The sequence below is a fragment of the Bombyx mandarina genome, chromosome 08 (genome assembly GCF_030267445.1).
Source record: "Bombyx mandarina strain Sakado chromosome 08, ASM3026744v2".
NCBI classification, from domain to species: Eukaryota; Metazoa; Arthropoda; class Insecta; order Lepidoptera; family Bombycidae; genus Bombyx; species Bombyx mandarina.
Genome location: NC_143215.1, coordinates 1,828,145 through 1,842,584, shown reverse-complemented (window position 1 = coordinate 1,842,584; position 14,440 = coordinate 1,828,145). Strand labels below are relative to the sequence as shown.

At 40.7% G+C, this 14,440-nt stretch overlaps 1 protein-coding gene across 2 annotated transcripts in view; it reads left to right on the top strand.

The window, feature by feature from the left end:
- The window catches only part of Gart (trifunctional purine biosynthetic protein adenosine-3 Gart), a 32,942-nt gene that overhangs the window by 5,429 nt on the left and 13,073 nt on the right, over window positions 1-14,440 (top strand). For both annotated transcript variants that reach the window (XR_016323464.1, XM_028176907.2), the window contains exons 5-12: window positions 6,779-6,909; window positions 7,488-7,611; window positions 7,988-8,210; window positions 10,416-10,632; window positions 11,417-11,615; window positions 11,968-12,169; window positions 12,878-13,125; window positions 13,880-14,026. Coding sequence is in view for 1 of the 2 variants with exons in the window: in XM_028176907.2 (XP_028032708.2) it covers window positions 6,779-6,909; window positions 7,488-7,611; window positions 7,988-8,210; window positions 10,416-10,632; window positions 11,417-11,615; window positions 11,968-12,169; window positions 12,878-13,125; window positions 13,880-14,026 (1,491 nt within the window). In the remaining variant the exon portion in view is untranslated. The remainder of the gene's footprint in view (window positions 1-6,778; window positions 6,910-7,487; window positions 7,612-7,987; window positions 8,211-10,415; window positions 10,633-11,416; window positions 11,616-11,967; window positions 12,170-12,877; window positions 13,126-13,879; window positions 14,027-14,440) is intronic.

Here is a 14,440-nt window from a genome sequence, read left to right as displayed (position 1 = left end):
AATAACAGAAAAGAGACATAAAAAAAAAAAAGGAACGGAGACTTAATCGCAATTATTCTCGGGAGAATTTCGTCGATTTTGTGTTTTTCATAAATCTATCATATCGTATCGAAAAATATGTTTTGAAAGAATTTTTCCTTTGTTTTAAGACGTTCGAGTCAGAGGTTATCGATAACATGTAACCGTATAATCGATATTCTTACTTAAATGTGCAAACCGTAACGGATGTCTTAAGTAATGTATTTGGTTTTGTAAAGAATAAAACGTGCGTTTAACGATTTCCTCAGCTATAATTTCATTTTAATTTAATAGGCTGTTTTATATAAGGCTGCTAATAAATGGTAAACGGAATGAAATGAAAATGGAAAACCAAAGAATCGTGTCGTACTCTAGTAAAGTACGTAATCGACCAGACAAAATGCAGCAACAATAATTAATTTCTACCAATTACCGCATCCTTTCAAAATCTTTTCGTATTTACTACCAAACTCGCCCTTATTATTTTGTAAAATTTGTTGCTAATCCATTGCCCCTCCCAATTTGAGTCTTTAGTCGAATTGAATAGATACACTTAGATTTCATATTTGTAATGAAAGCGCGAGATGTTTACGGGAGCAATTTAGTTATTACGTCAGCTTAAAAGGTTGGTTCAGGGATCCGACTGGTTATTATTATTAGGGATTTTATGACCTGGTAACTAAGACCTTTAAGTCATGTCTTATTTTAATTTATATTCTTATTTTTATGAAATGAAATGAAGATGATTAATTTAAGACATTAATCAACTGAGATGAAATTAAATGAAATGAGATGATATGGGATGAAATATAATCTCAATAAAATGGTGGTCATTTACTGAGATTTTTTTCAGTGGACTTGTTGGAGGATCCCGAGAAGCTACGTCCAGCGGCCATAGCCACAGTTATTACCCATTTAAACCCGAAGAAACACTAAATAGACAAAAATATGATGAAATATAATCTCAATAAAATGGTGGTCATTTACTGAGATTTTTTTCAGTGGACTTGTTGGAGGATCCCGAGAAGCTACGTCCAGCGGCCATAGCCACAGTTATTACCCATTTAAACCCGAAGAAACACTAAATAGACAAAAATATGGGATGAAATATAATCTCAATAAAATGGTGGTCATTTACTGAGATTTTTTTCAGTGGACTTGTTGGAGGATCCCGAGAAGCTACGTCCAGCGGCCATAGCCACAGTTATTACCCATTTAAACCCGAAGAAACACTAAATAGACAAAATAAAACCACACAACTTCACTCCTCGCGTTCCCGCCAAAAATTCCGATCCGACTGGGTGAAGCTGAATAACCTAATTTAAACTGTATCTTCATGTGCCTGTCCTACCTAGCTGTACTTTTGTTTGCGCCTTGTAGAAGAAAGTGCGTCTCATTAATTACCTAATTGAATCATCCAATCATATAACTTGTGTCCAGGTCAGACTGTCTTGTATAGCACGCACATCAGGAAGTCCAATGACCACACAGCTTAGTACTTTAAAACTAAATAATTCAGCCCCACGATAACGTCCTACAATGTATGTTTATCATCGAATTTATTGCCCACATAACTTGTCTGATTTATGACTTGATTGCGAACGAAAGGGACGATGAATTGTTGAACGATATTTCGTTTACAATTGTTGAGATTTCGAAGAGAAAACGTTGTTTTTATCAATATGAATTATGACCGGTGCTACTTGGAGATAGTGTGGTTATCTATTAGTGTAAGAAGTTCAGGGCAAAGTAGAAGGCACCAGACCGCGTGGAAGGGTGAAAGGTTTTGTGTCGTCATAGTATAGGCTCTCAACAATCTGCTATCAGAGGATCCTCAGCTACTTCGGTCACATTGCCCGCCGAGAGCCGGATAACTTAGACAAAGTGATTATGACGGGCAAGGTGGAAGAAAAGTGACCACGCGGCCGATCGGCTAGTCGCTGGTGAGCCAAATAACCACCATAATCGGGCCGCATATCGCAGCCGCCCTACGAAAAACTGAGGAGCGGACGGGGTGAAACAGCTGACGAGACAGGCCACGGACAAGTTTCAAGTATACGACCTCCAGTAATGAAGAAAGCGAGGAAGAAGAAGTCTACGCCACCATCAATCGGTCGGTACCTGGTCATGGCTTTCTCGAGCGGTTTATTGTCCGATCACCAGATTGTAGTACTAGTATCCTCATTCGTTTCCAGTACCTCCAAATGGCCAGAGCAGCTTACATAAATATCTTATTAGTCAAAGGTTTGGGTAAGCAATTCGGACCCTCTAAAATTACTTCGGTATAAAGCGGTAGGCAGCGGCTTGGCTCTGCCCTTGGCATTGCTGAAGTCCATGGGCGACGGTAACCACTCGCCATCAGGTGGGCCGTATGCTCGTTTGCCTACAAAGGCAATAAAAAAAAAAAAAACTTCGGCATCTGTTTGAATTTTTATCATTAAAATTCAATTAGAAAAGCATTACGCAAAGTTATATCGTATTTTCAATGTGAATCTTACTCCTCTCTGTGTGAACTGAAGTTGGCGGTTACGTCATACGACTCCGGCCCACACTATTACGTATGTCATCGCTTCTTGACCCCATTGTTTACGCATTATCAGGACCTGACGCCTCTGATAATTCCTGACAAACATAAAATTAAATTAGAAGCATTGCCTACAAACAAAACTGAACCTTGTCACTAAGACGATTAGGTTCAACATAAAATCAGGGGCACATTAGCAATGCGAGTCCGTTGTTGCGTTTTTTGTTTATTTGTGAGTTTTTTTTTTCGGTTGCTACGCTTTAAACTAATTGGATGATAAAAGAAATTGTATTGTATGTCATAATTGTTTAAATGATATTTTTTTCTGAGATGTCTCGCGACGGATTCTGTTGTCACTTAAGGTTATCACTTATCTCATACACGTAGTCTCATGCAGTCTTTGCCTTTGTTTTAACCTGATTAGGATCACCCCTAATGATCTCGAAGTTTATTTGAGAGTTTTTTATAATTATACGTCTTCTTTTTTTTTGTTGTCCTTGTAAGTAGAGACAAGCCACTGCCTACCATTGAGGCTTCTCCACAGACCTCCTTTAAAGAATAACCGTCTCAAACTAATTGGTGCCTATTTCTACCGTGAAGCAGTAAATGCGTTTCGGTTTGAAGGACGGGGCAGCTGTTTTACTGTTAAAAGTGAGACCCTTACAACTCGTGTCTCATGGTGGGTAGTGGCATTTACGTTGTAGATGTCTATGGGCTCCGGTAACCACTTAACCGTGCCGTGAGCACGTCCACCAAACTAAGCAATAAAAAAAATCTTGCTCACACATTGCTGCGCTTTAGGCAATCATTTGCGGCTACACAATGACATATTTTTTGTTATTTTGAATGTAGCATGATTTTTTGTACCTTTTTGTAAATATTACAACTACTTATCCCATACTAGTCGCGCCTTTTGGTTTGAAGGGTGAGTTATTCATGTCAGAAAATCGATGCCGACCTAAAGGGAATTTTGGAAGGAAACAATCGAAAGTCGCTTGTGAATAAGTGAGTCGACTATTATCAAAGCCGGCAATGTGACTTTTGGACAATTATTGGTAAATCAGAAAAACGAATTATTTACTTTGTATTCCATTGGCAGTCACAAAACTCTTCTGAACGACATCTTAGATAAATAACAGGTTAACTATTAACCTTTATTTAATGCAGGTTTTGAACCGTATTCTTTGAAGGAGACGATTATATTCAAATCAATCTGTATTGACATATCAATAAATTTTTGTCCAAATGCACAGATTGCCACCTTTGATAATAGACGACTCAAGTTATGATATCTTAATTAACAATACTTGACCCCTTAGAACTTATATCTCAAGGTGGGTGGCGCATTTACGTTCTAGATGTCTATGGGCTCCAGTAACCACTTAACACCAGGTGGGCTGTGAGCTCGTCCACCCATCTAAACATTAAAAAAAATCTCTCGAATGAAACAACGCTAGTTTCAGAACGGAGTTCTTGGTTTGATTAGTTTCTGCTCTGAATTAGCAGATTTATAAAATGGGCGTCATATAAGATGATGATGGTGATGCTGAAGGCAGCATCTGTGTCGATACGCACACTGTGCTTAGTGTGAGTTTTCTAGCGTCAAATTTGTATGCAGTTGGAAGACGTTTGTCGCTAGGGGCGCCGTTCCATCTTCATACAAATTTGAGTTAAATTTTACGCGATCGAGAAGTTAGAAAACTCGCACTAAGCACACAGGTGGGCTGTGGGACGGGATCTCGCCCGCCCATTATGTATATTGTGCACGTTATGTATATCTTATACCTTTAAACTGAATATAATCTTAATCTCGGAAACGGCTCCAACGATTTTCATGAAATTTAGTATACAGGGGATTTCGGGGGCGATATATCGATCTACCTACGATTTATTTTCAAAAAATGTTGTTTATTCGTGTTTCTAATAATAAACTTTATCGATAATCAACTTTATGACTCTTCCCGCCATCTATTGGCGAATAATAATACTATTTTTTATAATTGAGAGCAACTAACTGCTTTAGAGACAATAACACTTAAGCTATTTCAGCAGATGGCGTTGTTAAGCCACCCGAAGCCAATGAGTGTTTGGTTTAAGGTTAGACCAAGAAAATGAATTGTTTATTTATATTATTTGTGTCTTTTTGACTCACGTGTTCACTTAAAAATGCCTAAACGATCTTGGAATATTTCATCATTTTATCAATATGTAATTCGCATTTAAATATAATTTCTTAAAAACACAATTTATCAAAACAAAATACCGAGCAAAGCTGGGCCATCGTCTGTTTATGCTTTATAAAAAATGCGAAACCCAAACGTGCAAATGTAAATTTATTTTGTACCTACTGTATGTCCGACTCGCACGAACCTCGAAAATAATGTTTTCTTTTTTTTTGTTTCATTTATGAAAACAAGGTCAATGATATTAAAATGTTAATTAAACTTTGAGGCAAATACATATTATAGAAAACATTGAACATTATGAAACATTCAATAAGTGAATTACATCATGTTCTCGTCATTATCGCTCATTCTTATATAATAGAATGTTTTTCTTTTATTTTGTTATTCACGGAAATATAATGTGGCCATGTTTTTTTTACTAGATAAATGTTGTACATTATTATCCGTGACAAATACAATAAATGTGTATATATATATATAATGTGGTACAGTGAGCAAGATGATTCCAAGAAAAACGACGCTATATGCTGTCGTCAAATTTTGTGATAATTCAGAATCCAGTCGGAGGCAACAAGAAAGACTGCAAACCCAAAAAGAAACTCAAGTTCGACAGATAAACCTGAATATTGAAAATCACATCGTCATATCAAACGTGGAAAAAGCCAAAACCCAAATTTTGTTTGTTAAACCAGCTATTGCGAAGGGGGAACGTTCGAATCATGATAGCAACAAGGCTGATCTTGGAGTGGCGTAGATACCACTTAACAGAGTAACTCCTCGAGATAGCTGCGTTACCTTCCAAAGTGCCCTGCCGCTAACTGTCGAGAGATAACGTCTGGTGAGGTCTGTCTGGCATGGCAGGCCAGTACCCACTTGAGGTCAGACTGCTAGTTGCCCAGCAATAGAACGACGGTAGCCAAAAGGATGCCTTTGCCCGCGCTTGTAACTCCTAATTGACACTGCCCGTACAGATTATTCAATGAGCACTGAACGGTCGATTACCACTTGAATGGTCGAAGGATCAGTTGAACGGTCGATTTGTTCTTTTGTCGACTACTTTGTATTTATATGAGAAAGGTCGGTTCGTTCCTTGTCGTCTCGTTTGTAAAGACGGCTTTAAGGAAGTCAAAAAATGTACTGCCTGCCGCTAGTCACGTACGCCCTCGTTCCATTTCTCTCTTTATTTTTGAATTCTTGTCAAATGACTGTCTTAGTCTGTGTCTAGTCGTTGTAGGTCTTATGTCCTGTCAAAGAGGTTGCACGCCACGACAGAGCACCTTCGTACGGTGTTACTGAGGGCGCACGTTTCTTGCAGTGACCAAGGACTAGGGACAAAAATTATAGAAATGACTGAGATATCTCGCCCACTCAATCTAAACTACCAAAACTAGATCCATTTTCATTTCTTTCGGCCAGACAAATACAATTTAGAATAAAGATGTCTCCCTTGAATCTCTAATAATGGTGTATAAATGCTCATAAATATGGTGATAAGGCAACAAAACTATCTACTAATATAACTATCAGCGGTGGTGATAAAAAATGTGACCACTGGTAGCAAGAAAACGTAATTTACGAACAAGGCAAAAGGTTAAGAGGTACTTAATGCTATAGAACAGGAATTGCACTTGGAACACTGAAACTTAACAAAATTGTTTTTAAATTGGTAATTATTTTGTATTAAAAAGAAAATTATGTAATTTGGCTTAGGGAGTCTGAGATATCAGCTCATTTAGAAGAAGGGGGCCTCTTGTCCAAAATAGTTTGGTAATTATTGTCACAAAACATCTATCGGTTAAGTCTAAAGCATTCCGAATATTTTTTGTGGTAGTGCAATAGTAAACTTTTTGTGGTTCGTGAAAATTACGTTAAAATATTCAGATAGGTACATAAATAGATACGGCTCAATCTTATAAAAGCGCTTTAATAAGGGATAGCCCGTTAATGTATAGACTGAGAAATGAAATAGTATGACTATTACCGATCAGTCAGAATCCCTTGCCTTGCTGTGAGTGGCACGACGCAGCAACGACCATTTTAACTTTTCCAGGTGTTCTCTACGCCGGCATGATGGTCACCAAATCAGGCCCCATGACGCTGGAGTTCAACTGTCGTTTCGGTGACCCTGAAACCCAGGTTCTGATGACCTTAATGGACTCTGACCTTTATAAAGTGATGAAGGTAATGAAATTTATTTTGCTATTGCTTAGTTCACAGACCACCTGCTGTGTAATTGGTTCTCAGAGCACAAACATAACAACGTGAACACGTGCCCACATTAGAACACGAGGATGACACAGCCCATTGAGTTTCTCACCGGATTTTCTCAGTGGGTCGCGTTTCCGATCCTGGGGTAGATTCTGCGAAGCACTGCTCTTGCTGGAGTTGGTGTTAGCAAATTCTCTCAGGTTGAGTTCGTAAACTGATCTGTCCACCCGCACGAAGCTAGAGTCAGTGTTAGCATCACTCCGGTTTGAGCCCCGTGAGCTCACCTACTAGCTAAGGTTACGCTGAAATAGCCCCTCAAGGCTATCAGCTTAGGTAGGATGAAATCTCTATTGAATTTTATAATGGCTGCCCCATATTTTATATTAGGACGCATGACTCTTTTATGGTAATAGATAAGAGGGCTTACAGTTCACCCTGCCTACAGGTATTCGATGAAACAATATGTTAATGTGAACTAAATATATTTTGCACCTCCTGACGGAGTTTCGGCACGTCAGCGTGACAGGAAAGTTAACCAAATTCTCTTTCAGGCCTGCGTCAACGGCACCCTGAAACAAATGCAAGTGCAATGGAACACCAAGATGTCTGCCGTGGGGGTGGTCATCTCTTCCAAGGGCTACCCTGAAACTTCGACCAAGGGATGCGTGATTAGCGGTGAGCCATCCATGTCGCATATAGCCAAAACTGTATATTATAATATGTAACTAAATATAAAATATGCTTCCTTGTTTTTTTTTATTGATTAGATTGGTGGACGAGCTCACAGCCCACCTGGTGTTAAGTGGTTACTGGAGCCCATAGACATCTGCAACGTAAATACGTCACCCACCTTGAGATATAAGTTCTAAGGTCTCAGTATAGCTACAACAGTTGCCCGACCCTTCAAACCGTAACGCATTACTGTTTCACGAGAGAAATACGCAGGGTGGTGGTACCTACCTGTGCGGACTCACAAGAGGTCCTACCACCAGTAGATGGTTGTCGTTGGTCGTTGGTGCTTTGATCTCAAATGAAAATGATATGATAACAGGATTGTCCCAAGTGCAAGCGAACCCGGAAATAGTGGTGTTCCATAGCGGCGTGGGGCGCGGCGCCAACGGGTCCCTGGTGACGTGGGGGGGGCGCGTGCTGCTGGCGTGCGCGCGGGCCGCCTCGCTGCGCGCCGCCGCCGCCGCCGCCACCGCCGCCGCCTCCATGATCGACTTCCCCGGCGCGCACTACCGGAAGGACATCGCACACCGCGCCTTCACCAAGTAAGTGGACCGGGGGGGGGGTCGAGCATACCCGCATTAAAATACGGACGAATAACTTAAATTACGTAATAAAACCGTTACTCGCGAAAACTTATTCGCGTAATCACTGGTACAGGGCGTATTTTAAACCCACATTCGAAGTAAAATACACTTTATGGTTTCACCTTGGTCGAAGAGTAAGCCGGCTCCCAGTCCTCAGATCTCTTTGTGCTTAGTGCAAGTTTTTTTAACGCTCTCGATAGCGTGAAAGTTAACTTCAATTTGTATGGAGCTGGATTCTTTGCCAACGTTTGCCGCTAGGGGCGCTGTTCCAACTGCATACAAATTTAGGGTTAATTTTAAAGCTATGGAGAGCGTTAAAAAAGTCGCAATAAGCACACAGGGGTATTAACTCACGCGTGTAACAAATTCGTAATAAAACGCATTTTCCAAATTCATTAAAAGTCATATTCACCTTACACACGTAGGAGTAGTTATATACGAATTGTTTCAGCAACCGATTAAATAATATTGTATATAATGACAGTATTTACCTACGAGTGTCCCTTTGGCGACTTAGCATTGACATTGTTAATGGCAAGCCGACGATTCTACTTCATAATTTTCCAGCTCGTCTGCCATATAAGCTTATAAAGTATGGAATTGGATTTTTTCTGTATCGTGTAAAATAATGTTAAATGGGTTTTCGAGTTAAATAAAAATATCTGCATGAGTAATCCTTGTGTTTATGTGTTTTTTTTTCTTCTTGAGTCCTTTGTTGTTTTATGAGTTTGAATAATATTTATATGAAATGATTACAATAAATGGTTTTGAATGTTGCCCAGCGTGTTTCAGTAAATGATTATTGTGCACATTAATTGTTTTGGTTCTGTTTTGTAATTCAAATCTATTTGTCGTTGTCGAATGTAAAATTTTGTTCTCGTGTGTCACACTAACGATTCGTATGTTTTCATTTGTCAGTTTTGCCTCTAGGGGTAAAATATTTGGTAAGGATTGTCATAGTTTTTTTTTTTAATAAACATTTATCATTTTATACAGAATGGTCATTTTATTTGTATCCCGGCTCGGAATATCTGCTAATTCTTTAACGTAACTGGAAATTTGGATTGGTGTTAAATCCTTGTCTCGTGCCTGATAATACTTAACCCTTTGCTTGCCGTGCAGGACACCGGTGCCTTACGTGCCGAACTAAAGTAATTATATCGATTTATGTTCCTAAGCGCCTAAAAGTTAGGCAACTTTGCTTAATTTTGTTTGTTAATGTATGTTTTAGACATTTAGGTCTCTAAGAAATAGATTCATTGTCAGTATCTTCGGATTCGTATTTCCCAGAGTCAACTAGATATTTCGGTGCCTTAGTTAACATACACGGACATAATTAATTCAGTGCGCCGCGTAGGGCACCTCTGACCCACATGGCAGTCAAAGGGCTAATTATTATCTGATGAGTTGGGGCTTAAAGCGCTCAAGTTTGTATAAACGAATAACTATTTCAATAGAATTTATATTAATCCTTGAACGAGATTTAACTAAATGATTAAAACACTTTAAATGATTCCCGTATTTTTAAAAGAATTAGTCTCGCATGTTTTGGTTAATATTTGGTGTAGGAGACGTCGGGTCTACGAAGTTTATGATTGTAGACACAATTTGTAATGAGTTATGTAGACCGCGATGTCTCGTAACAAATCGAAACTGCTTTGCGTGTAAAAGAACACAATTTTATCGATGCATTATGTAATGGGAATGAGTTTACAGATGATGAATTTGCAAGTCATAAAGATTTACTTCCCCCGTTTTAAATACCGTGGCTTCTATATAACATTTTGGGTTAGAAATGTTTCGTGAGCATGATACGCTGAATAAAGAACTTTAACATAATATAAATAAAGCCTAAACGGCCTTAAGAAGAATCCACATCCGTTCTTCCCTATAAAAATACATATCAACGCTTGAGAGGCAAACGTGACTAAGCGACAATGCGTGAACTTTACAGTAGACTAATTTAAAGTTGAAATACCTGAAAAAAAATATATTTTAACGAATCTGGCTGTAGGAATGAAATGATTTTACAAGACCTAGAAACATTTTTTTTTTGCGCATCGAATATGGTTATTGCCTATCATTTATGTACAAAGCAGTTATTGTCGCTTAGTCACGTTTGCCTTTCAAGCGTTGATATAAAGAGCAAATAACTTGACCCAGGATCAACGGCCTCTCGTACCTTCAAAGCGGAGTAGACATAGACGCGGCTGCGACCCTGGTCCGCCAGATGGAGCCGCTGGCCACCGCCACGCACCGGCGCGGCGTGCTAGGCAGGCTCGGCTGCTTCAGTGGCCTGTTCCAGCTCTCCGCCATGGGGGAGAAGTGGGAGGACCCCGTCCTAGTGCAGGGAACCGACGGGGTCGGGACTAAGCTGAAGGTCATTACATCATTTCACTAGCATACAAAACAGCTCTCAGCGCATCTGGTGTTAATCAGTTACTAAAGTTAGGCTACAACTGAATTGTGCACACATCCCCAACACCTTCTCCACCTTCCCCAACAGATATCTGCGCAGGATAAGAGCTGAGACTTTAGAAGATGAGACGAAAATCAGGAAGTGGTAGTATTAATTTGATAAGGTCGAATTCGGGGCTGGTTCTAAAAAAAGTTTATGACTTACCCAGATTTCTACCGTCATGTATATCATAACTATTTATGGTTACCGTAACACGTGCGTATCGGTGATGTTAGGGGCATAGCCAAACGCTGCCTTCCGCCAAGGTTTAGCGGTGCAATAAAACGGAAGAAAGTTCATTCCATTAATTACAAACGTTGCAAAAATAATATCCTCAAGTAGCTCATTACTTAATACCGCGGCGCCGAATAGTTACTGACGCCATCCCATAGGCATATAGTCCTTGTGAAATTCGCAAGTTCGGTAGGCAGCGGCTTGGCTCTGACTCTGGCATTGCTGAGGTCCATGGGCGACGGATAACCACTCACCATTGTAGGCCGTATGCCGTCTGCTTACAACGGCAATAAAGAAAAAAGAAACTACTATATTTGCGGAAGGCGTATCTTATTGTACCTCCAATGACTAACAAAAAATTTGTAGCGAGGCTTGGGGGAGGCCTATGTCCAGCAGTGGACATCTGTGGACTGATAAGAAGAAGAAGACAAACAAAATTACAATTCTGGTACGAAAACGGCTCCGTTCGCAGATAGCTGAGTTAATGCAGAAGTACGACACGATCGGCCAGGACCTGGTGGCCATGTGCGTTAACGACATCCTATGCGCCGGCGCCGAGCCCTTCGCCTTCCTGGACTACATGGCGTGCGGGCGCCTGCAGCTCGACGTGGCCACCGCCGTGGTCCGGGGCATCGCTGACGCCTGCATCGCGTCCGGATGCGCGCTGCTGGGTGAGCCCGCGCCGCTCCGACCATCTATACTAATCTATACTTCTATACTAATATTATAAAGAGGAAAGATTTGTTTGTTTGTTTGTATTGAATAGGCTTCGAAACTACTGAACCGATTTCAAAAATTCTTTCACTGTTTGGAAGCTACACTATTCCCGAATGACATAGGTCATAATCTTTTTTGAAAAAAATTAGGGATCCTTACTAAAACTTGTTGTCTGGAAGAGATCGTTCTTAGCGATAAGACCGCCAATTGTACTTTTTTTATATTTAATGTATCGTATTGTTTTTTTTTTGGTGTACAATAAAGAATACTCTCTCTCGCTCTCTCTCTAACCTGGTTCGGTACCAGGCGGTGAAACGGCGGAGATGCCGTCGATGTACGAGGTGGGCAAGTACGACCTGGCGGGGTTCGCGGTGGGCGTGGTGGACAACCGCAAGCAGCTGCCGCGCGCCGCCGCGCCGCCAGACGTGCTGCTGGCGCTGCCCTCCACCGGCGCGCACAGCAACGGGTACAGCCTCGTGCAGAAGATCATGGCGGAGACGGGCCACAAGTTAGTTCTCGCTTTTCATTTCGCCAGCCTTCATGTACAGACTTCCAGCGTAATGGAATTCTCCAAATCAAGGATTAGACATATTGATGAATCTATTGGGACAAGTTTTAACAAAAGATGCAACTTCGTATATATATAGACAAGGAAGGGTAAAAAGTTTACGCTTTCCAAAATATGGCTTGCAGCTGTCGACTATTGCAGTTCAGACATAGACCTTAAACACCTTTTTGTGCCTTTAAAGCGTGATCTTTTTGCGTTGAGTTTCCCCAGAAAATTATTCCATATCTAACACAGGACTCAACTACACCACGATATGCAATTAGTAAGGCGTCTGTGCTTAAAATGGAGGATAATTTAAAGAGTGCATAGGCCGAAGAGCTGACACGTTTACACAGTCCCGTCTGTATGAGATTTCCAAACTAATTTGTGATCAGATCAGAAGATGCGTCATGAGCCCTTGATGATCCGTGCGCCAATAAATAATCTTATTTTCGATAAATTCAGTCGTAATTATTGTAGCCACTTTCAATTATCTGAACCACGGCCATGATATTAAAGATATAGCAAGGACCATGAGCGCTCGTGAGCCCTACGTACAAATGAGTACGTGCCCGGCTGCGGTTTTCTAGATGCGATTTCTCTAGTTCCCGTTCTGAAATTTCCATACAAATTTGAAAAATACTATTTACTAACCTATACCCCGGCCAGGTATGAGGAGCCGGCTCCGTTCAGCACTTCGAACAAGAGTTTCGGAGAAGAATTCCTGGTGCCCACGGGCCTGTACGTCAACGCGCTCCTGCCCTCGATAAAGAAAGGCCTAGTGAAGGGTCTGGCTCACATCACCGGCGGCGGCTTGCTGGAGAACATCCCCAGGATCTTGCCGCCCAACGTGAAGGCCAAGCTGGACGCCACCAAGTTCCGCATCAAGCCGATCTTTGGCTGGCTCCAGGCTAAGGGTGAGATTATTCTCTGTTGCTAGCTCCACTCGGTAGGCAACGGCTTGGCTCTGTCCCTGGCACTGTTGAAGTCCATGGGCGACGGTAACCACTCATCACCAGGTGGGCCGTATGCTCGTCTGTCTAAAAGGGCAATAAAAAAAACTATTATCTTCTCTTCATGTTCATTTGTTACCGAACCCTAAAGACATCATAAAGCTACCAGTTAAGAGATATATGGATAGAGCCTCACATGCCTAATCCGTTGAGACTCTCTGAACCTTAGAAGTTCATGTAAATGTACCGTTTTGAGTACCTCTTAACCTCTTTTAACACGTGTAAAGAATTCTTGCAAAGTAATTTTCATCGACTGCAAAACATGACATTAACTTGCATATTTGCACACGTATCAACAACCGATGACGACACAGTAAATTTAATACTTTGACTTAATATCGTTATCAGTATTGCCAGTATTAAAAAAAAGGTTAATTTTCAGGGCTGCCATTCTACGAATTGTTTCTTTTTTTTAATTATTTTAGTTATTATATTAATGTGGAAGGATATAGAGGAAGAGGTAGACCTAAGAAGAAATGGATGGATTGCGTGAAAGACGATATGGGTAAGAGGGGAGTGAGCGAAGAAATGGTATATGATAGAAGAGTATGGAAGGAGAAAACATGTTACGCCGACCTCAGGTGACTGGGAGAAGGGCAGGATAATGATGAATGATGATTTAAGTTATTATATTTTTAAGTAAAGGTTTGTTTTTCAGGCGTCGTTTCAGACTTTGAGATGCTTCGCACCTTCAACTGCGGGGTGGGCATGGTGGTCATAGCTGACCCTAAACTGGTGGACGAGCTGCTGGCGTCCGTCGAAGACCTACACGTCATCGGGGTGCTCGAGGAGATGGGGGCTGAAGGTGAAATTGACTTATACTAAAACATATTAAAATGCGTGTTATTAATAACAAAAAAGCCGCCATCTTGTGCGTCCAAGATCGTGGTACTTATCTCATATAATTTGTGAGATTTCGTAAGGATGTTTATAATAAAACTCATATTCGCCTAACAATCGCAAAATAAAAATGTATAGTCATGATTATGATAAACAATGTTCATACAAAAATATTTATCTTTCAACGATGTTGGGGCACGCCCAGCCGCCACTGGTGTAGCTGATTCGTTGTTTGTAGATTAATTTTGTTTTCTCACTACAAATGTCTTAATGTATCTAATTCAAACTATGGGACCTGTTTATCGATAGTAGACCGCAAGCAAGCCGAACTCTGTCGCGAAATAGTTGTACTACTTACTCAGTTGAGACATCGACCTCA